The sequence below is a fragment of the Lepisma saccharinum genome, chromosome 5 (genome assembly GCF_977018435.1).
Source record: "Lepisma saccharinum chromosome 5, izLepSacc3.1, whole genome shotgun sequence".
Lineage (NCBI taxonomy): Eukaryota > Metazoa > Arthropoda > Insecta > Zygentoma > Lepismatidae > Lepisma > Lepisma saccharinum.
The window spans coordinates 57,073,927-57,101,006 of record NC_139233.1 but is presented as its reverse complement, the minus strand read 5'-3'; the positions used below and the strand labels follow the sequence as shown (position 1 = coordinate 57,101,006).

At 39.2% G+C, this 27,080-nt stretch overlaps 1 protein-coding gene across 1 annotated transcript; it reads left to right on the top strand.

Annotated features, from left to right (window-relative positions):
* Positions 1 to 25: 25 nt before the first annotated feature.
* LOC145988040 (uncharacterized) lies at positions 26 to 3,613 on the top strand. Its single transcript, XM_083122877.1, has one exon. It carries the CDS (start codon positions 26 to 28, stop codon positions 3,611 to 3,613), a length of 3,588 nt encoding a protein of 1,195 aa, XP_082979003.1.
* Positions 3,614 to 27,080: the final 23,467 nt, after the last annotated feature.

Sequence of the window (27,080 nt, the reverse complement as noted above, 5' to 3'; positions counted from 1 at the left end):
AGTTCTGCCAAAAATCACTGGAGATATGCCTGCAGAGCACATAAATTACGATACATGGAATATTCCAACGGACATCGCACTGGCAGACCCCACATTCAATAAACCTGGCAAGATAGACATTCTTTTGGGCGCAGGGCTTTTCTACTCCATACTGAAGCCAGAACGTCTAAGTAGAGAAGGCAATTACCCTGTTCTGCAAGACTCGCAACTTGGATGGATACTGGGTGGATCCATGCCTCAAGAATGCAACTCATCAATCACTGCATGTTTTGCAAGAACAGATGACAGGTTGGAAAAACAACTTGCACGCTTCTGGGAGTTGGAAGGAATAGAGTCACCACGCAGATCTAAGGAAGAAGAGCTATGTGAAGAGCACTTTAAATTAAATACAACGCGATCCGAATCAGGTCGTTTCATAGTACGTCTACCTAAACGCCCAAATCATCCACAATTAGGAGATTCAACTCAGCAAGCCATGAGTAGACTGGAACAACTGGAGAGAAGATGGAAGAGGCAGCCAGCTCTGAAAGAAGATTACAATAACTTCATGAAGGAATACGAGAATTTAGGACACATGAGAAAGTTAGAATCAGACACAGTCAAGGATGACGCACAAGTATTCTACATGCCTCATCATCCAGTATTCAAGCCAGACAGCAGCACAACGAAGACCAGAGTTGTCTATGATGCCAGCGCCAAAACTACATCTGGAAACTCACTTAACGACATTTTACTAGCAGGTCCAATTCTGCAACAAGATCTGTACTCCGTCATTCTACGATTTCGCACACACAGCATAGCATTCACGGCAGACACGGAGAAAATGTTCCGCCAAATTATGGTGCATGAAGACGACTTACCATTGCAGAGAATATTCTGGAGATACTCATCAGACAGCCCAGTAGACACTTACGAGCTTTTAACGGTGACTTATGGCACAAAACCAGCTTCATTTCTCGCAACAGCGTGTACACAAATGCTAGCCGAACAACAACAACACGTGTATCAGAATGGAGCAAGAGCTGTAAGGGAAGATATGTACATGGATGATTATTTATCAGGCAGCGACAGTGTAGAGGATGCACTGAAATTACAACAAGAATTAATCCATCTTCTACGAAGTGGCGGTTTCAATCTTCGAAAATGGTGTTCTAACCATCCCGCACTTTTAGAGGCAGTACCTCATAGCCAGAGAGAAGTGCAGTTACCACTTCAGTTAGATAAGGATAAAGGTGTCAAAACTCTTGGTCTACTCTGGGATCCAGGCACAGACAAATTCTTAATCGCCAACAAGGCAGCATCAACATCTGCACACGCAGCAGAAATAAGCAAAAGAAGAGTAACGTCAATAATCGCCTCAATATTCGATCCTCTTGGATTGGTCAGTCCTGTAGTCATCAGTTTCAAGGCATTTCTACAACAGTTGTGGTTTCAACGCATCGATTGGGACGAGAGCTTACCACCGACGTTATTGCAGCAGTGGTTGCAGTTGTATAGAAACCTACCACGCATCAATGATATACGAGTCAGTAGATTCATCTTGATTGAAGGAAAAATCAATGACATACAGCTTCATGGGTTCTGCGATGCCAGTACAAAGGCTTACGGTGCAGCAATCTACGTTAGGTCAACAAACAGAAGTGTTGATGTTGCAGTTAAACTTCTTTGCGCCAAATCAAGAGTGGCTCCAGTAAAACAGGTTACACTTCCACGTCTGGAACTATGTGGAGCAGTTTTACTTGCCAAATTAATGAAGAAAGTATTAGCGGTACTCAATCTTGCAATCAGTCAAGTATATTTTTGGACAGATTCGAAGATAGTCCTAGCATGGCTGTCATCGCCGCCAAACAAGTGGAAAACTTTTATCGCCAACAGGGTGGCACAAGTTCAAGATTCAACAAGTCCTTCACAATGGAGACACGTGTCATCACATGACAATCCTGCGGAACTTGTATCTCGAGGTGTAGAACCGGCCACATTGCAAGACAATACACTGTGGTGGAATGGACCCACATTCTTGAGTGAAGAATCTACTTCATGGCCAAATTCTTCGTCACACACAGAGAAAGAAGAAGTTACAGAAGAAAGAAAGGGGGTCACATCACTAGTCATTCAAGTTCCATCGACGACCTTCATCCACAAATTTTCGTCATTATCGAAACTAGTTAGAGTCATTGCCTATTGCCAGCGTTTCATTCACAACACAAAGAATCGTGAGAACAAGAAAACAGAGCAGCTAACAGCAAACGATTTGAGATTCAGCCTGGCAGCAATAATCAAGGCAACACAACAAGATGTTTTCAGAGAAGCATTCCAGGAGCTTCAACGCAATGGACAAGTGGCAAGGGATAGTCCATTAAGAAGTCTCTATCCATTCATAGACGAAAACAACATGCTTAGAGTAGGTGGGAGACTACAAAATGCTCAAAAACCCTATGAGAGCAAACACCAACTTATATTGCCATCAGAGCATCATTTAACAAGACTCATTACACTAGCAGAGCATCAGAGATTACTTCACGCCGGCTCTCAGCTACTGTTGGCCTCACTTCGCCAAAAATACTGGATTCCGAGAGCAAGACAAGTCATCAGGAAGATTATACATAATCGTTTACCTTGCTTCAAGCTAAACTCATCTGCGTCAGAGCAACTAATGGGTCAACTACCATCAACAAGACTTCAACCAGGTAGAGCATTCCTCAATGCAGGAGTGGATTATGCTGGTCCATTTAATGTGAAATCAGGAAATGCAAGAAGCAAGATTTCGAGAAAATGTTATGTAGCAGTCTTCGTCTGTCTCACTACAAAGGCTATACATCTAGAATTAGTCTCAGATCTAACATCATCTGCCTTTATCGCAGCTCTAAGGAGATTTACTTCAAGAAGAGGAAAATGTAGAAATTTATACAGCGATAATGGAACAAACTTCGTTGGAGCTTACAGAGAACTACAACAATTGCGTCAGCTGTTTGAGTCTCAAGAATTCAAGACTGAAATACACAAGTATGCAGCATCAGAAGAATTCATATGGCATTTCATACCTCCACATGCGCCCCATTTCAATGGCCTGCAGGAAGCAGGGGTAAAATCAATGAAATACCACTTAAGAAGAGCAGCTGGAAATCAGCACTTCATATTTGAAGAACTTTCAACTTTGCTTTGTCAAATCGAAGCCTGTTTAAATTCGCATCCTTTCACTGCTATGTCCAATGACCCTACTGACAATAGTTATCTCACCCCAGGTCATTTCCTAACAGGTAGTCCTCTAACATCTTTTCCCGAGCTTGATGTGACACATATAGCAGAAAATCGTCTGGATCGGTGGCAACGGATTCAACGGATCTACCAACACATCTGGCAGCGGTGGTCAAGGGACTATCTCAACAACCTGCAGCAGAGAACCAAATGGACAACAACCAAACCCAATCTCCGACCAGGAATGCTGGTGCTAATGAAGGAAGACCATGTTCCACCCCTCACATGGAGGACTGGAGTTATCGAAGAGGTCTACACAGGATCTGATAAACTTGTGAGAGTAGTGAACGTTCGCACTGCTCAGGGTACATTTAAAAGACCAATTCATAAACTCATCCCTTTTCCAACAGAGAAATAATTTGTTGTAGTGTTTTATGTTGATTTAGTAAATCAAGGAGGGGGGAGAATGTTCAGGTTTTAATCAGTGTAATTTAGTGGGACTTGCAGCACGCCAGTGAAGCGGCGTGAACAGTTGGCAACACTGCCTCAAGACAGTCTCAGTCGGCAGCAGTGGAACATTCTACGAAGACGTGCGTGTGTGTTGCGGGAACACAATCTAGTTGTACTTGTTAGTTTGTGTATGTAATCATGTGTATTCTTCAAATATAGCATTTACAAGAAAAAAAAAACGTCTACTGCATCCGTACAAAAATCAGTATGGTGAAACAGTTACGGCAATCGCAAACAACATATGTACATAAAATCCATTTCACTCAAAGAAATAACAGCTTCTTACAATTCAACTTGACCACTCTCAAACTCTCAAACTCAAAAGCCCGAAACTTAAAGTGAAGACCAAAACACAATCGTAATTTCCATGGCAACATCCCTTACAAGATATGTATATACAGGTCAGTCACTATCCTGACATTATCAGTGATAGGTTTAAATAACACATACCACAAGAAACACAAAATAAATAACAATAATCATTTGTAGAATAATAAATGAAATTAACAACAATAAATATTGGTCCAAGGGGCTCGTAGTTCGATAGCTGCTTTTGTGTATGAGTTTTGGCTTTCCTAGAATGTAAATATTGTACTAATGTTTCTAAATTATGTTTAAATGTTATCATAGGATTTAATATATTAGGTTAGAACCAATGTTCTATGGTACTTTGAGCCGCAAGGCGATAACTGACTGGCAACATGTACAAATTTGCATATCCCGCATAAAACATCTACCTCCCGAAATTAAATCAGAAATACGCCACTGAATAGGCCTCCCTTTCTTCCTCCCAAAGCAAAAAGCTTAATTCGCACAGTGCGTATAACCCCTGTAAGCCCTCAATGTACCATTGTTTGTGGTTTGTTTTGCTTAAGATAGGAGTTTAACATTGGTCGTTACAACTTCATTTGTGCACATTCTGAGAAAATGATATGAAACTCAAGAGAATTAAGTATGTGTAATGGTTATACATTTACACTTTAAAGATCTCGTGATTATATTTCTATTCCCAGATGGAAACACAAACTAATATAACTTTTATTGGAACAGAAAGCATAAAGATTAGAGTAAATTATTATTTATTATGGGTACTAGTACGTACTTATTAACTCCTAAAATAAGTGTGGTAGAAATGGAATTTCAAACCAAAACTAATCTATTCATCACAATTGGCGGTCAAAATTCAATTCAATCTAAGCGAAATAAATTCATGCACTTTTATCTAGCAATTTCACTATTGTTTATTACAATGTTCCTCAATCAGTGATATGCATACACATTTGCCATAGTTATTGTAATATGAGGGGTGAGGATCGCATACATAATCACAGATATTAAACTTCTACTTTTGTTAGTGAGATAATGAATGGAAGACTTATGAAACAGTTCACTACAAGAACTTTCACACAGAATAACTGGGCAAAGAAACTTTCTGCACAACTGCAAGGATTGTACATCTGAAGCTAGATAGTTGCATAGATGTCCTAATGAGTTCAATAAGATTTCAATACAAATTAACATTTTCAACAGCTACTCGACTTAGTGACAGACATACAAAATATATTATTATCATATTATTAATTATTTAATTTATAATTAGAATCTTTGTGGCGTCTTGATTTTGTTATTATTATTATTTTTTACTAGTTCAGTTGTGTTATACATTATAGTAATGCTTCTTTCACAGAAGGTATATTGGTTGGCACATTCATTTATTTGATCGAAGTAACTATGTTCAGGAGGGTCATTGCGTCTCCATTAGGCCTAATGGCTAATTACTTGACACAGCAACATAAAATTTAATTTTTCTATGGAGTCTAACAATATGAAGTGGACAATAGTACCGCTATAGACGGAATCCTCGGCACAAGTTGAATTGGAGGGGGAAAGCTGGAAGGCGCAAGAAGTTCATGCTTCAACTCACTATAGCGCTGTTTTCGGTAGTCATTTTTCAAATTACACTTTGTAGATATAACGCTTAATTAATAGGAGATATACAACTGGTTTACTTGGACATTTTGTCAATAACACAGTATTTTGAAAAGATGTAAAAGAAGAAATTACATGCTACATTTTCCATTTAAGTATTAAGTAGGTAGAATACTTCGTTGTCGTCTACCTTCTGCTTCCGTATTGTGCGCAGCTGACACCTAGCGGGGGAAGTGACAACTGCACCACTCGGGAGCCTTTCGATTGGAACGAATTCAACGGGACAGGAAAGAGACTGGAGAGAGTGTAACAGTGTACTTGCATATTCGGAAACTGTTACAGATAGGCTCGCCAACCCTCTCGGAATGGCCGGAAGTGTTTCGGAATCAACACTCTCTCCCGGTCTCCCGGACGAACTTTGTTATCTCCAGGAATGACGAAATTTTGTATTATTAATTTTCGAATGCATTTGCCTGGCGATGAAATTTGTTATTGCAACCAAACAATTAAACTTCAAAATATTATTTTGAAGACTCGTGAAAAATTATCCTTCGTTTAAGTAAGTGGAAGGAGGATATTAATTCAAAGTTTAAACATATTGTTGCACAGAAGCGTCTGAACAAGAGCTGCAGATAACGAAAATAAAGGCGTTGTTGCATTAGAAAGTCTCGAGACTCCTTTATTTCCCTCTACTCAATTTTGCTTGATTCATTACTATTAGTTCGTAGTAGTATACTAGTAGATTAAGTGCGTTTCAGAAGGGTGTGTATCTGCATATTGTTTTCGTTTTGTTTACTTACAAATTGTGGTTGCTAGGATATTTTGATTCAATTTTGCAGTTACTGCAATTGGGTGCCGAAACTGGAGACCAAGGACAGTTTACTTTTACTTGACACACAAGGCTTAGCCTTAAAAGCCACAGTGCGTAGGGCAAAAGTTGCAGAAGGGTGGAACTACTACATCTATACTCTGTCCCAGTTAACTCTGGAGCAAGGCTGCGCTTAGCGTCAGAGAAGCGGGGCGAATTTAGTGGCCAGAGCAAAGCAGTACACGCTGCTTGAAGGCTGGTAACTGCAATCTCATTCCTCCCCTTCACGCAATCCAGTTACCTCTCGTATGTTCATTGGTGGAGCCGTCTTGCGTCACTACTTGCGCAGAGACTTGTTTTCGTTCGCTTGGTCCACAGATAGCCGGGACAGAGTATAATCGCAGTCATTACAATTTTGTATTCACAGTAGCAATACATATATAAAAAGATGACAGCTGATGTCCAGGACATTTAGTCTTCTAGGACATTTTACTTTAAAGGGTTTGAAGGCTGTAAAGAAATCTCCCGGTATTTTGTTATTTAAAGTTTGCGAGTACAGATTCCATTCGACTTTTCGAGTCAACAATCGAAACTTTCGATGTCTATGTATTACTCAGATACTATTTCGAATACATTAATTTGATGCACTGTCATCTTCTGCACGACAACGTGAAACCTCATTCCTTCTCTTTAACTAAAAGAAAAGCGAAAATGGACTGGGCAGTGCTTGAACATCCTCCCTATAGCCCTGATCTCTCACCATGTGAATATCATTTATTTGGACCACCTAGGAAGGCGTTGGGAGGTCAACATTTTGAGATCAGTGAGGAGGTAGAGCGCTTCGGCATCAATCACCGCCTTACTATGCCAAGGACATTAAAAAAATATATCACAAGTACCTTGATTGTAGTGCAACGTGTACAGAAAACTGACCCATTCGTATTTTGGCACTGTTATAAAATGTTATATCGAAACTTCAGCCATATATAAGATTTTCTACTGATATAAATCATCTCTTTGCGTCTATTTTAGAGGTAATAACAACTTGTCGACATTTCAGAAGGTGACCAGAATCTATAGAACAAACATACTGAGAGTGTACAACTTCAACTTTTTCAAAATGTGTGAAACTCTAACAATGCATTTTCGTTTGAAGAGGAAAACAGCAGCAGGTCTGCATTAAAAATAAGAGAAAATGTACTTTAAAAAATCCACTAAAGAAAATATAGAAGAGACTCGAAAACTAAGGAAAAAGGAAAAGGGGGGGAACGGGTTGAACATTATTCTGCATAAGAAAAATAGAGTAGAAAAAAAGTTGCTAAACTACAAAAGTTCTCTCTTCTTTTCTTCAGTTCTTCTCACACTCTTTTCATCTCCTTTGCTCATGAATGTATATTTTTTTCATCTCGCCATGGACACGTACAATGAAGTAGCGGAGGAGAGCATCGTCCTCAGAGAATGAGCTACATCCTTGTTCATTTCTCTGCTAGCCTCGGCAATACTCAGCTTCCCATTCTTATTTCTGCATTATGACTCAAGTTTCCCTTTCCCTTCTGAAGGCAGGAGAAAATGGGAAAATGCGAGAGGTAAGCATGAAAAAAAGAAAAACATTAGAGAAGCAATGCATAAAGGACCACGCAAAATATATTACAAAGACTGAAGTTAGAGAGAAGATAAATAAAGTAGAGAAATCAGAGACGAAATTCGCAAGTAAAGATCAAAAGAGGACGAAGGGGTCAAAGAGCTATGTAATTTTAGAACAAATAAGAAATTTTAAAGAGGTAATCTGTATTTTGTGATTGGTTATCTCTCTTTACATGTAGCTAGTTTAGGGAATGGCTTGCTATCCTAACGAACACTCTGGTATTCACACACCCGAAGTTACATTGGCGTAGCAAATAAAATACACCTTGCATTCCCTTTAGCTATTTTTGAAACATGTGTGGAATCCCTACTGTGGGTGTGGCTATTAGCAACGGCCAATAGTAGCGCGTTTGTTGCATGACGCAACAGCCATGTCGGTGCTATAAGCAACATGAACAAAATCCGATTAGTTTGGTCGGAATTTACATATTATGGGGCAAAGTCTGTGTATGGTTGTAGTTCTTTTAATAAGTTTTTTTTGTACAACTAGATGTATTTTATACTAAAGAACAGAGACAGACTTTACCATTCACAAAATGAGATACTGGTCAATTCTTCTTCTGTCTCGTATCGGTAGAACTGCTCTTTCGAATGGTATGAAAGTTATGAAAGGAAACGGTGATAAAACAAGAGGAGAAATGGGAAAGAAGGAGATTACTAAGGCAGGATAGGAAATGGAGGGAATAATGGATGGATTGTTGGAAGATGTGGATAGTGCAGGTCAATAGATAGAAGATAGAGTGGAAGAGAAGAAAGGAAGGAAATGGAGAAGGATAGAGAGAAGAAAGAGAAGATAAAGTAGTATGAGATAATAAGGAAAGAATAGAGAAGAAAACAAAAAAGTAAGACAATGGAGGAAAAAGAACATAAATGACAGGAATGGCGTGGTGTGGTGTTTTAAGTCCACTTTATATGAAAGAAGAGGAGAGAGAAGGACATGACTGAAGAGAGGAGAAAGTAATAGGAAAACATGAAAGTGTTGAACTGAGGATAGAATAAGGAGGATGGGGATAGCGGGAAGTAAGGAGATGAAATGTTATGACAGAAAAGATATAGCAATATATAAAAGGAAAGACTTATATTATTAAACTTGCATTAGCAGATAAAATATAATTAAATGTGTAATTAAGAGTTGAAGAGATGAGAAAAGCGAGATATTTCAAGAGACGAACAAAGAAGGAGTATAGGAAATATGCAAGACAAACTCAAACCAAAATGAAAATGAAAGAAATATATGAGGTTATGTAATGAAACAAGGGAAGATGAATTTATAAAATAAAGCTAGAAACGAAAATCTAAAGGAGGACTTATTATAAATCATCTAAAAACCTAACTTACCGGAAATTATACACTATTTTCAGGCAAAATTTTTCAACATCCTTAGGCATGTAATTTGTTTAAAAAAATAAAAATAACTAAATAAATAATATTTGAAATCGTTAGATTCTAAATTTGTTTCTGGACCGTATTTAAATTGATCCAGGAAGTTTCCTGGACCAAATTGAATTACTTTACAGATAAAAGGGTTATTTACAGTCGAGAACCAATTTACGCTTGCTGATTTTCTCTCCTGGACCGGAATTGAATTTACTTAAATTCCTGGACCTTTATCTGAAAACCAAGAGAAATCGAATTCAACACACTTTAATACGTTTAACAGGGCAATAACATTACTAATAACCATTTATGTAAGACATGATTGACGTTTGTTTACATGGTCATTCGCTTGGAGATGCTCTTTAAACCTATAAGAATTCTGCGTCTTGAAGACACCACTCAGTCTTTCTAATTTTGTTTTGGATCATCCAAACTAATAGCACTTGTACTTTACCTTCAAGCCTGCCACTTGTAGAGTGTCCTTAAGTTACGATCCGCTTCCTTCTTTCTGGCCAAGAAGATACATCAAATCCCTGTAGGATAAAACCATAAAATCCTTCAGAGCTTGGTGATATAACGGCGACACCGCTGGCAACATTGACTGCGGATAGGAATAACCAATGGGAAGTGATTTTTGTTGGTGGATGACGCAAAAAGGTCAAGGATGCGGGATTTGCGAAGAAAGATTAAAAACCGAGAGCAGAAGACTCGGGGATTTGATGTTCTCGTGAGAGATGAGAGAGGTTTGGTGCCGGTAGAGTGGAGTGTGGGGGAGGTGAAGAAACAGCGGAGGTTCAGGACAGACAGTTTTATCTCAAATGCAAACTGAATGGCTTTTTAAGCGCCAGAGTTAGGACGAAGGCGGAGAGGACGTTATAGATATTGAGCAAACCAGAAAGTGGAAGAAGAATTGATGCAGATGACAGAGTGCGATATGGTTGGGTGGGAGTTTTTTCTGGGGGTACATAAAGCAGAACGGCTATTAGCATTTACAATGCAAATGAGGATCTTGTGTTTGCATTGATTTCGTGTAGCAAGCGATGAATCGTCACTAGTGAGTTATCACTGACAAGGTGCCTGTGATAAATGCAGATATCACGACACTTACTCTTGTCTGAGAATTTATTGAGAATTCGCGAGAACTAAAATACACGAGGTACAATGCTTGCTTGTACATTATAAATTACATCTAGGTGGCGCACATAATCCGTACATAATTCATACATAAAGTTTTTTAACACAAAGGAACATAAATGTAATGTAGAAACATTAAAAAATACAATTTTACACAGTGTTCTTCTCCTCTAATACATTATTAATACACATATGTAAAACAATATTACACAAAGCTGATAACATAAGTTTACAATATAAAATTATTTATTCCCTGAAAGTTTAATCCAATGTAAGGAATTTTATAACGTAATATTTTGAATATCCTTCCGTGATGCCTTTTTGTCTGTGAAAATTGGTTGTTGTCGCTAACCAATTGGCTATGTGTGAGTTTGTTATAGCTAACAACGAGTGAAATTTTGGCTCGAAATCGCAAAGGATAGGCGGTGTGAGCCAAGAAACAGCAAGCAAGCAAGCTAACAACATTATTAATGTAAGAAAGACAATTATTAACAAAGATATTATTGTAAGGATGCAATTTGAGTGCTTGCTGCATAAAAAGTAAAAAGTAAAGTAAAGTAAAGTGTTCCCCTGTGCTTAGCACCACGCCATGAAGGCGTATAGGGGGTGTGGGGGTAACGCCCCACACTTACCTGATTCTAATCCCAGCCAATAGTAGAGAACAAATTACTAATTGAAGGGCTCAGGTGTAAAACATGGTAAGTGACATTTTGGTTATTTCTGAGTTCATTAAGGAGAAAGGTTATTAGAAGCTATACTGTAGATAAATTGTTTTCGTGTTGTGTTTACCAATTTCAGAAGACTTCACCGAGTCCAATGCAAATTGTATGACATCGCAATTTCACTCGAAAATTGAAGGATGGCACATTTTACTTTGTAACTCAAAAATTACCAAAATGTCACTTACCATGTTTTAAACACGAGCACTACAATTATAGGTACCGGGTGTCCCAGAAGTCTTTATCTGATTACAAACTTTATTCATATCTGCTATACGCCATGTAGAGATGTGAAAGTGGTGCCAAAATGGTGGAAAACTAACAAAGTGTATTTGTTGCTGGTTTCAGTAATGTGGCTGTAGTGTAGCAGTGTCAGTGCCAAGGAATGCAGAATGAATGGTCTTGACATCGGGTGGCATCTTTCCATACAATGTTTCTTGGACATGACAGGATTTGGGAACGAAGATAAATTCCATTTTTTAAATTCCAACTTATTGATGGCAGATATTCTAGACGAAAGAATTCTGTACATTTGAAAGTTCCTCTGCACTGTTATTAGTGACCGGGTCTCGTGATACCAGAGGACATGCTGAGCTTTTTCCTGATTTGTGAACATTTCCGGTTTTCTGGGCACTGACACTGCTACACTAGAGCCACGTTACTCAAACCTGCAACAAAAAACTTGGTTAGTTTTCCAACATTTTGGCACCACTTTCACATCTCTACCTTGCATATAGCGGATATGAATAAAGTTTGTAATCAGGGAAAGACTTCTTGGACACGAATGTAATAGCAATGACATAAAAATATAGCGAAAAGACAAAGTAAGACTTACCAAAAGAAAAGAAGCATTAATTCTTTAACCGATATTATTTAATGAGGCTGTACATGAATATACTCGGTACTAGAATCTCTGCAATTATGGATGTTTCCTGTTACGTTCCCATTATGAAGGGGTGGAGAGTGAAAGAACTTTTATCAAAGTAGAGAGGTATTATCATTTTCGTATTTAAATATATTTTTTGACCCACCTAATGGACTTCAGTGCACAATAACGATATCATTAAGAAAGCAGCAGACGATTCTTACTTAAAAAATACAATTTTGTACAACTAACTATTCGAATATTACCATTCTTTTGACAATTATTTTTAAGTGCTCGGCAAATTATTGCTTTCCATCTTTCCAATTAGTTAAAATTCTGAAAAATATTGATAAATAATTTTGATAGAGAGAAAGAGAGAGACATTGAGAATGAGTTCAAAATGGAAAGATAACTTGCTTTTGGTGGTGGAGTGGAAAGAAAATTATGTGTATAAAGTCTCTGAGTATAAAAAACCGTTGTAAATTCCCTGGCTTTCCTACCTCTTTGATTTATATTCATTATTTATCGTCACTTTGCTGCCACTACTGGCTTATCGCGACGATGATGATGAAATTTAACACCCATACCAAGCCGGGATTTGAACCCAGGATCCCTGGCAGCGTAGTGCGGTGTGCTTACTACTAATCCACGGAGGTAGCTTCTACTCTCTTTGATCGAAACACTACTCATCCCTTCCGTTGTCATACTTTTACAAAAAAAAAATAGTCTACATAAAATGAAGGCAGAACACCTCAACTTACGGCCATCCTCACAAATTAGCTGCATACGCCACTGGCTCAGGTCTTTGCTAGTTTGAGCATTACGTTCCCTTTTAGCTGAATGTTGACAAACAGCACTGCAGTCGAACTTTGTGCACACAGCGATGTGACTCATCAACAGCAACAAGACATTTCCTCTTTGTCGGAAAGCCGACTTATGTACCCGACCGCACAACATCTCTCATGATGTACCGACAAGAGATTCAATTCTCTCGACAAGAACGGATCCATAACCTATCTGTTTGCTGCGTTAATTAAAAGTCAGCGTTCGCATGTGAGGACCCGCTACAGGCGGAACTGATCCCAGAGTCAGAGACGAGGCCTGACATATGGCCAAAATTTAATCTTGTTTGCCGAAAGGCGGAAAATGTCCTAAAGGTCAGATGCCACGTATGCAACGGCCGATAAACTTCCCCGGCTCGTGCCCATTCAAGCGCTCAGCGTCTCCAATCGTGTCGGGAATAGAGAGACGCGATTGCTTCGCAACAGAGGCTAGGACATGGCTAATCACCCAATCACAAGACCCATTGATATGCTTCATCTGCTGCCTTGTGCAAACAGTGAATAATTAGTTTGTTCTACTGAAAATTCTGAGGTTCGCTTCTTCCCGGATAGATGGCACCCCTTCCTTTGGGACAATGAAATCTTTCAACACAGATAACTATTTCGGTTGTTATGGTACTAATGGCTCATCTGAGCTTGTCAACTATGGCTGTCTCTGAAATTATCGGGGTTATGAAGCCAACATGCACTGATAAACCTAACAAAGATGAACTTAAACAACATAACTCGCAACACTTTAAGTACAGCGCTTGATTTAAAGCGACCTGACTATCTAGGAATCTAGTAAATGTGATGATAATTCAACATTTTCTGGTTGAGAAACCCAGCAAATTCTACTTTAACACATATAGTATTTCGATTACTCCGTCAGCCTACATCTATGGGAGCAAAGGATCAAAGTCAACAATCGATACATAGGGTGTCCACATGAAATCTCCCTGATTTCAAATTACAATTTTGAGGAAAGTATTCGACATAGAGCCTTTCGGTTTGCGGAATCATGTAAAGCAACTCAAAACTTTATTTTATTTATTTATTTTTTGTATATGTAATTTGGCAATCTGAATGACATGGGAAATACGGTATTTTTAATATTATCCTTTGGTTCTCATATTACAACGTTTCAGTCAACAACCGAAACCAACCTATACATATCAACAAGTCATAAACTCTACTGGAGCAAACAAACGAAAAATTGTCCAATGCGCAATTAGGACTAGAGATGGCTCAACCAATGAACGCGTGGGAGGTTAAGTGAGTGCATGGAAGGAAAAACGCGGCTGCAGCTACCAGTCGTTTGCAGCAATGCGGATTGGTTTGCTCCGCCCACTCGCTTTCTCCCCTTCTCTGTCGTTATGCGCACAGAGTCTAGAACCATACTTTAGTAACGATGGAAGCATATCTTCGAACCCCCCGAACCCCCCCCCCCCCCTGCGTGCGAGAGAGAGAAAGAAAGAAATAAGGCTCTCCTCTCTCGAAGGTGTGTGTGGGGGGGGGGGATGGAAGTGAAGGTAAGGAAGAAAGAAAGAAAGCAATCTATGTGCAAAATTTACAAATTTTAAATAGTGGAAGTAAGGAACACTCACTCACCCAGACACTCACACTCAAGCCGGGATTCCAGTCCGGGAACTTCAGTTTCAAGATCGAAAATTCACGAGTCTGTGTTATCCCTGCCGTGATAATATCGCCGCGGGGTCTTGTAGGTTTGATCCCACATATCTGAGAGTTTGCTTGACTGGTTTTCCAACAAGCCAGAGTGTCAAACCCGCCGTGTGCATATCTTCTTCGTATATTATGCGAGACGTCGAGATGGCTGACAATATGGAGAGGTAGGTAACACATATAACGCTTTACAGAGAAGCGAATATTTCAGGATCTAAGTGTCCCATTTTAATTGCCGATGACTGTACACAGGGCACCATCAGTGGCGGCAATTAGGTTCCAAGATTGGGGGGAAAGTGCCAAATCTAGGAGGAGGGGGGCAAGGACAGTTTACTTTCCCTTGGTAGGAAAGGTTTATCACAGTGCAAGGGCAAAAGTGGCACTGAACATTCTCAATCTTGATCACAGTGAAAGGTGATGTGATTATTTTCTTCAATTCTTACTCGAAGAGACATATTAATTAGGAGGTGGGTGATTCTCAGAGTTGCTTTAACTGGGTAATTTTTTCACCTGAAATCGTCCACCTCGGACTCGAACCAGGGTTTCTCGCTTGTCTGTCAGACACCCAACCGATTTGATAATCTACAGTAACGCACCATCATCTTGATGTAGAGAAAATACAATTGCACATTTTATATACTTATAAAATACTACTTTTATTAACAGGAGGCTTTGTTTAAGTATAGATCTCTTGTAACTTGGACTGTGGAAAATTTATAAGAGAGACGAAGGGAAATATTTCATACGGCTATCCTTGCTTTATTGTAATGGAGGATGTTGAGATTTTATAGCACGTTGTTTCAGAGGCTGGAAACCATTAAAACAGATGCTCCTTCTTTTCAGCATTTCTGCATTTATGAGACTTGCTTTTACAGCTCTGCAGTTTTCAGAGGAATGTCTTCTTGACGGAGAATTGCCTACAGCAAGAAATCAAACATTCATTTTAAAAGCCTTATGGTTTCGAGTAGAAATGTCGTTAAGGTATCAACACATGTTAATTTGATACTATTTCATTTAATTTAGTCTTTAAATCTGGAATAATGAATTCCTATTGGCCACAATAGCGGTCAATAAGACAGTATGCAACACGGCAGAATTTCATAAATAAGTGTTAAATAAAGAGGGGAAATATGCAAAGATTTCGAATTAATTTAAGAGGCGTTTGTGGATAATAACTTGTAATGTGACAATAAACCCACCTAATTTTGTAACTAATTTCGTTTTCTTTCTCTTTACTCAAGATGCAATTTTGAACTTTAAAGTTTTGTACTTTTTTTTACAAGTTTAAAGTGCGCCATCTTGAGACAGTTTTTCTGATTTTACTTAGTCAATCGACATGGTGTACGGATTTCAGCCAATTTACTCTTAATTCACTTACGTTTGTTTTAAGCACATTTTATGCCCAGATAAATAAATCCGGACTCTACATATGAACGGCGAGCTGATCGAACACGATAGTCCTTCATCCCAGTGTCACAACAATAACAACATCATCACGATGATATTGAGAAAGGCCATTCATAAATATAGCCTAACTAAACCATGCATTAAAATGTGAATGTACAATCAACAGCAAATGAATTAGGAGAAAAAAGATTTTCTCGACGAAAAATGAGTTGGCAATGCTGTGAACACCGAGGAAATCTTGATAAGACGCTTGAGGAGCGTCGAGCAAACTTTCCTGAAAAGCACAACTCAACTCCAGTATCGAAGGTCATGCTACACGTGGATTGGCAACTTTCGGGAGCATGCTGTCTGTCTACACAATTCTCCCCAAATGCCTGTTTGAAGATGAACCTTCTGCTCTAATTTATTTTTCAAATGTAGTTCTGATGTTGTAGTCATTTTACAATTATTTGTATTTGTTCTTATTTTGCTTTGCTTTTATGTCACCTTTACAATTAATCGAAACTATGAAGATGGATGATAATGAGATTAAATTGATGAAGAGACACTTAAAAAAGGGATTGCCAGACCAGGACTCGAACCCGGAACCTAAAGCGGGTAAGGTGGGGAGACCGTCATTAACTCCCGGCCATGAACTGGAGTATAAAATGTGTAATTGCTCAGGAGTATTTTTTGTTCTGTTCATGACTAATACCGGCTTTCGGACACTTAATTTATAAGTGACACACTTCGTTCGGTGGGGACAAGCCACGTATTGTTTGAGAGGAGGGACACATCTCGTTCATATACTAGATACAATCATGGACTATACTTGAAATGTGACGTGCTAAACTTTGCTAATACTTTCGGAGATCAGTTGGACATAGCAATTTTGATATACAAGTTGTATTTTCTCTACTTATTCATTATGCCTCATAGATAATCTCGCAACAACGCAAAATGTTTTAATTGACTCGAAAGCACAATGACTAATATACACTGGACCTACATATTTTAAATGCAAAATCTAGGTGACGTAAATATGCCTCAACACGAAATGAAAATGCAATATTCATTCAATACATTAAAAAAGCTAACCAAAGCAGACTTTTAACAACATTACACACGTAACGTTTCCATCCTCTAGGAGGGTTTTTGTTGGAGTAAGATTCACATGGCGTATCAGGATTATCATTCACTACAAAGCAATAGCTATAAACATGAGATAAACCTGAAATGAGTGGTTAGAATTCACCATAAGAGAAGTGCAGCAGGTAAAACAAAACACATATGTAAGGAAGAGGTGTGTAAGTGTAAGTTTCTATGTGAAAATTGACTGAGTGGTAGCACTAGACGATTTTACATCAGGGATCCTAGGTTCGAATACCGGTCTGGGCATTGGTGTTGTTTCTGAATGTTCTATTTATTTTATTTTCACTCATCTTCGTCGTCGCGATTGCCCAAAAGTGGAAGAAAAGCGACGCTAAATAAAAATATATATGTGAAAATTAGAAGGTTAATTAAGAGCTGATAGATAAAATATACTCCATGAGCGATGTTCGATGTAAGAAGCAAATAGCGAAGTTGTGTGAAGGATTGAAGATAAGCTTCGATAACATGGTCACCTGGATTGTCTCGAGCTGAACCAGTAAATGGGCGATGTTTAATCCCCAAGGCCATTCTGCAAGAAGAATGCCAAAAGAGGTTCGTGTGTGGATTTGGTCAGCATGAAATTGTTGGGTGATGATAAATGAATGGTATTTTTTCTGTTTTCGTTATTTTACGTTGCTTTTCTACCTCTGGATCTTGAATGACGAATAAATTAATTTGGTGAACTGATAAACACAAAAAAGCCAACCACGTGGCGAATTGGTTGGTGCACGCGCTTCGAAGTAAGGTGAGGATGTGTCATTGTCTGCATCCCACTTCCATCTATCACATCTTCAACCTTCATCATTGCGATTATCCGAGAGTGACATGAAATAACAAAAATATCACCCTCGGTGTCGATTACAAAGTTTGAAGTATTACTGTTTCTGCATTCAATAGTGGCTCTAGATTGTGACAGTGATGTGAAATGCTTCTGATTTTATAACAAATAGTAAAACGTGAAGAGCGATAGATATTCCTCTATTTTCAATTTTCTCTAAAACTATTTTCCCCGACTGTGGTGATAATGAATTCTATGTAGTATGAGAAATATACTTTAAATTAATTTATACTAATTTATGCATATGCAACTGATTAAGAGAGCCTCCACGATGGCGCAAGGAAAATCGTCGTCGCATTGTAATCAAGGAGTTCTCGGTTCGATGCCTGGTGGAGGCACATAGTGATTCGGATTCTAGTTGAAACTGTAGATCTCGTCCCGGTTTGCCTATTTGTGCATAAAACTCAGACTCAGAATGATTAAGGGCTTTTCGAAATATTCTGTCTGTATCGGTATGGCAACTTTCTTCAGAACGAAAATGAATTCGTAAAGCAATAATACGCACAGCACCTCTAATTACCCACTGCCATTCAACACGCTACTATTCGTAAATTCAGAATTATTATTTTAGGGTTCAAATTCTGGCATCTGAAAGAGGGACACTTGGCCCCAAAAGTTTCAGGTTTGTTAACATTTACTAGTTAAGGATATTTTTGTTAAGCTCCTGGGACCTGAGGAACAAAAATATAGATCTTTTAAAATGATTTCTCAAATTAAATGTAGAAATTATGCAGCACACTAGCCCAGGGACGCTATAGCTTATTCATGGGATGGGAAAATTGTCATTTCCGCCCCCCCCCCTCGCCAAGCTGTATATTCGATTGACTTAGATTCGAGTGTTAATATTGGTTATGATTATTGGTAAGGTGAAATTATTCATTGAAACTTACGTAACTATGCTATTGGTTATACAGTATAAACAATAATAATGACAATTATCGTGCCTAGCACTCTGATTACTCTACTGGGAAGATAATTTACAACTGTAAGTTTTCCAAAACAAATACACATTTCACTTCGTATGACAAGAATCGGCGATGAAATTTCGTAAGTAGAAATTCAGTAGCATTAGTTTACCTTAACTTTTGCAAGATAAGAAAAATTCCGTTTTTGAATTGTTGGATCGCAATGTCGTGACTATCCCTGTATTTTCCTTGCATATCAACGATATTTTTTTGAAAATAGGGTTAGCAACCCTTAATTGAAGACCAAGTGAATGACTTGCGATGTGGTAGTCGGAAACCTGGCCAGGACGAGCTACGGAGTCAAGATGCCATACACGTCTGAAGCCTACCTTGGTCTGAAGCTACTCGTGACCGTATAATTGGCATGTTCGAATGTGGTCGCACAATTTCCGATATCGCAAAAGCCATTGGATGGCATGAAAATGTTGTTCGTCATTGGATAGAGCGTTTTCAACATGAAGGAGAAGAGGGCCTGAAAACAAGAAGGAAAACACGGCGCCGCATAGTGACATCGGGAGAGCAAGATGCTGCCATTGTGGAACACATTGCAAATCATCCATTTTCTCCAGCCAGTATTGTTGCCAGACATTTACAACTGCAGTGTTCAAGTGATACATTACGAAGACGTCTACAAGTGCGGGGATACGGTACAGAACACCAGCGAAGAAAGTGCAACTCACAGCGCAACACGTAAATGCTCGTCTTGGGTTCGCTTTACAGTATCTACCCACGACAAATGACTTTTGGGAAACAGTAATTTGGACTGACGAGAAAGTGTTTCGTTCGGATGAAGATGGCCAAATTAATTTGTGGCAACCGGACAGAACTCGTTATGATCCAAGATATGTTCGTAGCAATCGAAGAAGTGGAAGAGTTTCAGTGGCATTTTGGGCGTGGATCAGTGCAGCTGGTGCAGGAGATATCGTAGAAATATCCTCGAGGATGGATTCCGAAGAATATATTAAAGTGCTTGAAGAATATATGCTACCGACAGTTCGCGTTATTTATCCTCGGGAGGAAATGCCCATCATCAACTTCGTTTATGATAATTGCAGTATCCATAAGTCCAAAAGAACGAAGCAATGACTTGCACATCACCCTGACATTCAGCCATTCGAATGGCCAGCAAAATCACCAGACCTCAATCCAATTGAAAACGTATGGTCCATTATGGTGAGAGAATGGGAACCTGGCTATGAAAGAACAAGAGAACAATTACGTGGCCATGTGTATGACGTATGGAGAACTATACAGAACAGGTCACGTATTTGTCATAGACTTGTTGAATCTATGCCCAGAGGATTACGTGAGATAATCGATAACAATGGCTGGTGGACTCATTACTGAACACACGTCAACATTATTTGAAACATTGAAAATCAAGTTTATTTTTTGTTTGTTTGAATGACTGTGTCCTTTCTTTCCTTCTGTTTTCTCTAGAGACAATATATTTATTTTCTTTGAAACATTTTGAACTCTGATTTTTACAAGGCTGCATTAATTTAGCATGTGACACAACGGTCTCAAAATATGGCATTTCAGTTTGGAACAGGCAAACTAAAGTCGAGTTTGCAAAAGCAAATACATTTTTTCCGCCCTTGTAACTCATTGTTTTTTCCAATTATCGAGTGCTTCTTTGCTTTGCGTTGCTCTAGGTCACTCAGTCGCCATTTTTGTTTGTGAGCATATACTAAGTTTGATTGAAGCTTATCCTCTATCCTTTCATCATACAACTTGACTATGGGCTTCAGGTTTGACATCTTAATAGAATTTCTATCAAATATAAATCATCAACTTGAAATATATTTCACTTACTAGCTCCTACTTTCCAAAATTTGGTATGTTTGGTTTTCTGATGATACACGTGATATCGTAAAATTTGAATATGATAGGTTTGTATTTTATACCTATGGAGATTACTTACTTACTTTTGTATCTCAGATCTCTTGTAATTACCTACAAATTATGCGAAACAATACACTAAATATCCCCTCCCTCCGACCTGTTTTCAAGGATCGATCCAGCATCCACCTCACAGAAATTTCCATCTCGATCATTGCATATCAAATAAGTGTGGGTCTTCGTGAATCTTCCCTGTAATGCAGATCCATAATTTGCTCTACAGCATGCGAAGATAACTGAAAGCAATACTTGCGTATATAATTTCAATTTTGAACTATTTATTCATCTATTTACTTCTTTCATTGTGGGAGGGAGACTGGCAGCCGGGAGATAGGCCAAGGCCCTTCCAGGGCTGTATAGCCACGTTTTTTTTATTTACTGCTTTCGGTTCGGGGTTCCATACCCGGTGGAAGCACTTAATGGTTCGGATCTCACTTTACAACGTGTGTCAAGTCCAGATTAGCAAAACGTGGATTGAAAAAAATACTTAGTCAAAATTTGTGACAGTTAGTTACTGATCGCAAGTTGCATTGTTGCAGAATATGCGGATACTAGACGTGTTGAAAGCAGAGGTGTTCATTTGGAATCAAACTCCCTCACCCTCCTAGATCGCAGTAGCCCTCACCCTCCACCGCCCTCACCCTCACAAGTCTTCCGGAGGGTGAGGTCTGCCCTCACGAGGGTGAACAAATCTGGTTAAAGAATCACGACGATGAGGATGAGTCATGATATGATAATAGCACACAAAAAACAATGCCCAGGCCGGTATTTTTTTAAAAAAGGAATACACCTATTCGGTAGTATCCCCCGTCATTCACACATTTCTTAAACTTTCACACATGTCAATTTTTACTCTAATTGTTTCTCGGATATGAACGAAATGTGCCTCCCCAAACGCCCCGTCAAACAAAAAGCGGATTCTCCCCGACAAACACATTTTGGATCTAATACCACTCATAAATTAAGTGTCCAGAAACAGATATTAGGTATGAATATACGATGAAATACTCCATAGCAATTACAAATAATTATAAGCTAACTCGTGGCCGAGAGTTAGAACGATGTCACTAAACTTCCCCGCTCTTACTTCCGAGTTCGAGGCCTGGTCTCGGCATGGAGTTGTATCTCTCCAGAGTTTTATTTATCAATTTAATGTAATTATCATCCATCCTCATAGTTGTGACAAATTATAAATGTGTCGTGGTAAAAACAAAGCAAAATAAGAAAAAAAGAAATTGTAACATTACTGCAATGTCAGAACTACGTTGGCAAAAAAAACAAAAACAGGCATTTGGGGAGAACCGTGTAGAGGTAAACAGACAACATGCTCCCGAAAGTTGCCAATCGACATGACCTTCGGTACTGAAGTTGTGAGTTGAGAAAACTTTGCTTGAGGCTCCTCAAGCGTCTTATCACAAATGCCTCGGTGTTCGCAGCATTGCCAACTCATTTTCGTCGAGAAAATCTTTTTTTCTCCTAATTCATTTGCTGTTGATTGTACAGAGTACTGGAAAATAATGAAACAATACATGTATATGTAACATTTAAAAGTTACAGAGAGAAAATTGATCTTCTGTATCTTACATTTTAATGTTCGTCAGCAATTTTTCAGGAATCCATAGATCAAATTATGACTTATGGTGTATCGATGAAAATCTTGTGAAATTCTATTTGTCTTTTTCTTTTGTCATACAATGATATTGTGCACAATAGAAAGTCATTGAATGGAGAAATCCATTTTAGCACTATATTTTCAGTTGTGAAGAATTTTGAGGGACACTTTGAGTTCAAAGAAAACTTTGTGATGACAAGAAAGTTTTGTTTCAAAGTAAATTTTAAATCAAAAAAAGAGAAAAAATTAAAATCAGACCACCATTCGAAAGTTACAGAATGAAGTCGGATATTTGCCGCAAGTTTCATTGTATGGTGACTTGAGGTGCAGCTCCCCGATATCAATCCTTAATAACATGAACTAAGCTCTGTACTTAACATACTTGCAAAGTTACATACGTTTACATGTAATGAACAACTTATATCCCAAATTATTAGCTACAATGTTTTCGTAATTTTTAGATATTTACATCCACATATTTACAGGATTGACATAATGAACGAAATTACACATTGAAATGTTTATATACTCTTATGTGTTATGCAAGAAACTCCAATTATTGAAGTATATTTTATAGCGACATCCGGGGCCTCCCCGATAGCGCAGAGGTAGCGTCGTCGCCTTGTAATCAAGGGGTCCCGGGTTCGATACCCGGTGGAGGCACATGGTACAGTGGTTCGGATTCCACTTTAAACTGTAGGTCCAGTCCCGATTAGCCTTACAGTGCATAAAGTGGACTTAAAACACCAAATTAACCATTATAGCGACATCTATTGAACACACGTGTGCTCATTTACTGATTTAGTAGTCATCTCGTTTCTTATGGTTTTATCTTACCTAATACCTTCTAACTTATTTTTAATAGTACATATCTGGGAGTTGAGTATTGTTTGCTTTATTTCAGTGTTGGAAAAATGTGACTTGTTCGCTATGTATGAAGAGTAACCCATGCTGTGCAATGTGAAAACCTGCCAGAATTTTAGTGAAATAAAGATACAAGCATCCGCAATCTTTTTCATTTCATCTTGGCGAGGAATCTTAAAAGTTTTATTTTCTCTTCCTTCCAAGCCCTTGCCACTTGAGATAAACTTCTGCACCGAAAGTAAAAAGTTGAGCAAAGATTGCAGTAACAGGTGTTATGTCTCGCGACTGTTTTGTATTCTTCAGAAGTAGTTTTGTTTGGAAAGTTGGAAGCGAGTCTCCTCCGCAGGTAGAAGGAATGGAGCTGGTGCAGAGCCTAACTTCACCGCGCTGAGCATAATAACAATGTTGCCTGGTGCTATTAATAGCGGGCCACGACAACGCACGGAAGATGTATGTTCCATTTCCAACAGGAGTCAGCTCCTGTGGTTGCAGGAGGACGTAATGTATGCAAAGGAACAAGGAGAGATGAAAGTTTTCTTGGGCATGAATAAAATGGCTTCCTTTTTAACCTCGAGGCAAATGGCTGCGAAAGAAGATGTCGCTAGTGGCACGAACATGCAGATGGGGGTCGTTGCGTTCGTTGGGCGCAATATCAATTGGATAGGGAATCCGGTTGCTTATGATGGCTATTGACTCAATGTAAATGGCAAAGGATTGTAAATTTCTTTTCTTGTTTGTAACAGACGAGAAATAAGCATCAGGACATAAAAAAAGACAAAGAATTCAAGAGAGCCATCACTCTGAAGACTACATTTTCTGTGATACAGTCAAAAGCACTTTTGGGATGTAAGGATACCGTTGACTTTCAATTGAATAGTTGCAATCCATGTGCAATCTTTGATATTCCCACATGTAACAACCAAAAAAGAGTTCCAAACATGCTCTCTCCTTACACAAGCAACAATGGACATTTGTGAAGAACTAGTAAAGAATGATCCTGCTGTACTTAGTTAATCTGTATGCAGAACATTGGTCAAATGACCCCATCTGGAATGAGGGAAAATGTCTACTTGTTCTTACTTTCTTCCTTTTAAATGTATCTGTATTTTGTATTTTTTTTAACATATTCTCCTTCAAGATTTCTTTGCTCTTTTCTCAGTTTTAAAATATCTTCGGTAGTACCTACTTCCTCTCTTCTTAATTTCTCTTTCTATGTTTTCTTTCCCATTGTGATCCATTTTTCTTTACTTCCTCTTCCTCTCTCTCTAGTTTCTATCTAGTTTCTGTTTCCAGGAAATATCAACTAGCCGATATATTGTCACGTTATTTCGGCGATATACAGGGTGTTACTAAAGTGCGTTTCCAACGCTTAGGAGGTGATTCTAGAAGTGAAAATAAACACAAAAGTTCATGTGACGGCACCCATTCGGAGTTATTGAAGTGGGAAAAAGTGGGAAAATTATGTTTACAAGGAAATATTGGCACAACGGCCAATAATATGACCGCGGCGAAGGGCGTTCCACAAAGAAATACGGCATACTATATTCAAAAAAGGACATGGCAGATGTTTGAAGTTGATGCGCAAGGGATTCCCCCAAAGGAAGCGAATGAGTCTGTTGAAGTCATGGGGGTAGGGAAAGGTTTAGCGAGATGTGTTATCCACGGAAACTGATATGTGGAGACTGACAACTAAGAAGAAAGCGAATATCCGTAGTGGACATCACCATTACGTAGAAAAACAAAGATGATGGTGGTGGTGCACTATGTTGCATATGTGTCGACATGTTCACTGTGTGCAGAGTGGAGGTGCCGAGGGAACCACATCACAGATGATGTTCAAACTGTCTGCCATTAACTTCCACGCAGAGATGACAACTCCGAATCAACGATTGTCTAGTGCGAGCAAACAACCCCGCGGTGTCTGCTATCGTCGCTGTGGCGACGTTAATGCGTGCAACGAGATCCTCGGCCGACACGACAGGTGTTTCGTATACGAGGCGTTTCATCTCTCCCCATAGAAAAAAAGAGTCCAGGGGTGTGATGTCCGGCGATCTTGCTGGCCACGGCACAGGCCCACCCCTACCAATACACCGATTGTGGAACAAGCCATTGAGGAAGTGACGCACATTTTGGTCGAAATGTGTTGGTGCACCACTGTGTTGGAACCATAGTCCTTACATCAGTGCCAAGGGCATGTCCTCCAACAGTTCAGGCAAAACATCACGAAGAAATGCATACCAACAGATAGGCGAACATAGAAAATGTACGGCCCAATCAAATGGTCATGCACTATCCTACACCACACTTTAACCGCAAACCTGTGCTGATGGTGTGCCACGAGAATTGCATGTTGATTTGCAAAATCCCAAACGTAATTGTTTTTACTATTGAACACGCCCGTTTTGGTGAACATTTCTTCATCGGTTCATAACACTCTGTTCACAAAATTCGGGATAGTTTCCATGTGATGCAAAAACCATTGACAAAACACCATATGTGGTTCAAAGTCCTGAGTTAAAAGGTGTTGTACCTTTTGGAGTGTGAGAGGGTACATTCCCTCTTCGGATAGGACGCGCCACACATTAACATGGGAGGTGTTGTGGGCACTGACTATAGCGCGCGTACTGGTCTCAGGACGATCCCTGACAGCATTTAACACCGTAACTTCACATATCTCCCATGTGCTTTTTTGAATAGAGCATGCCGCATATCTTTGGGGAACAACCTTTGCCAGCAAGATCGCCCGACATCCCTCCTCTGGACTTCTTTCTGTGGAGAGAGATGAAACGCCTCGTATACGAAACACCTGTCATGTCAGCCGAGGATCTCGTTGCACGCATTAATGTCGTCTCAGCGACGATAGCTGACATCGCGAGGTTGTTTGCTCGCACTAGACAATCGTTGATTCGGAGTTGTCATCTCTGCGTGGAAGTTAATGGCAGACAGTTTGAACATCGTCTGTGATGTGGTTCCCTCGGCACCTCCACTCTGCACACAGTGAACATGTCGACACATTTGCAACATAGTGCACCACCACCATCATCTTTGTTTTTCTACGTAATGGTGATGTCCACTACGGATATTCGCTTTCTTCTTAGTTGTCAGTCTCCACATATCAGTTTCCGTGGATAATACATCTCGCTAAACCCTTCCCTACCCCCATGACTTCAACAGACTCATTCGCTTCCTTTGGGGGAATCCCTTGCGCATCAACTTCACACATCTGCCATGTCCTTTTTTGAATATAGTATGCCGCATTTCTTTGTGGAACGCCCTTCGCCGCGGTCATATTGTTGGCCGTTGTGCCAATATTTCCTTGTAAACATAATTTTCATACTTTTTCCCACTTCAATAACTCCGAATGGGTGCCATTTTCGGCATTTCGTCACATGAACTTTTGTGTTTATTTTCACTTCTAGAATCACCTCATAAGCTTTGGAAACGTACTTTTGTAACACCCTGTATATCGTGTCGGCGATATATTGTCACGATATTTTGGTGTTATATATCGTGTCGGTGATATATCGTCACGATATTTAGCAATGTATCGCGGAGTCGATATATCGCCGATATCACGATACGGAAAAATGTCATATCGTCTGTGACGATATTTTCTTTATATCAAATTTCCGATATCGTCCATCGCTATTATCTTCCTTTCTTTCACACTGCTTTA

What these genes read in the sequence shown, in the direction of transcription:
- LOC145988040 (XM_083122877.1), top strand. Translation starts at nt 26, where the DNA reads ATGCCTGCAGAGCACATAAATTACGATACATGGAATATTCCAACGGAC.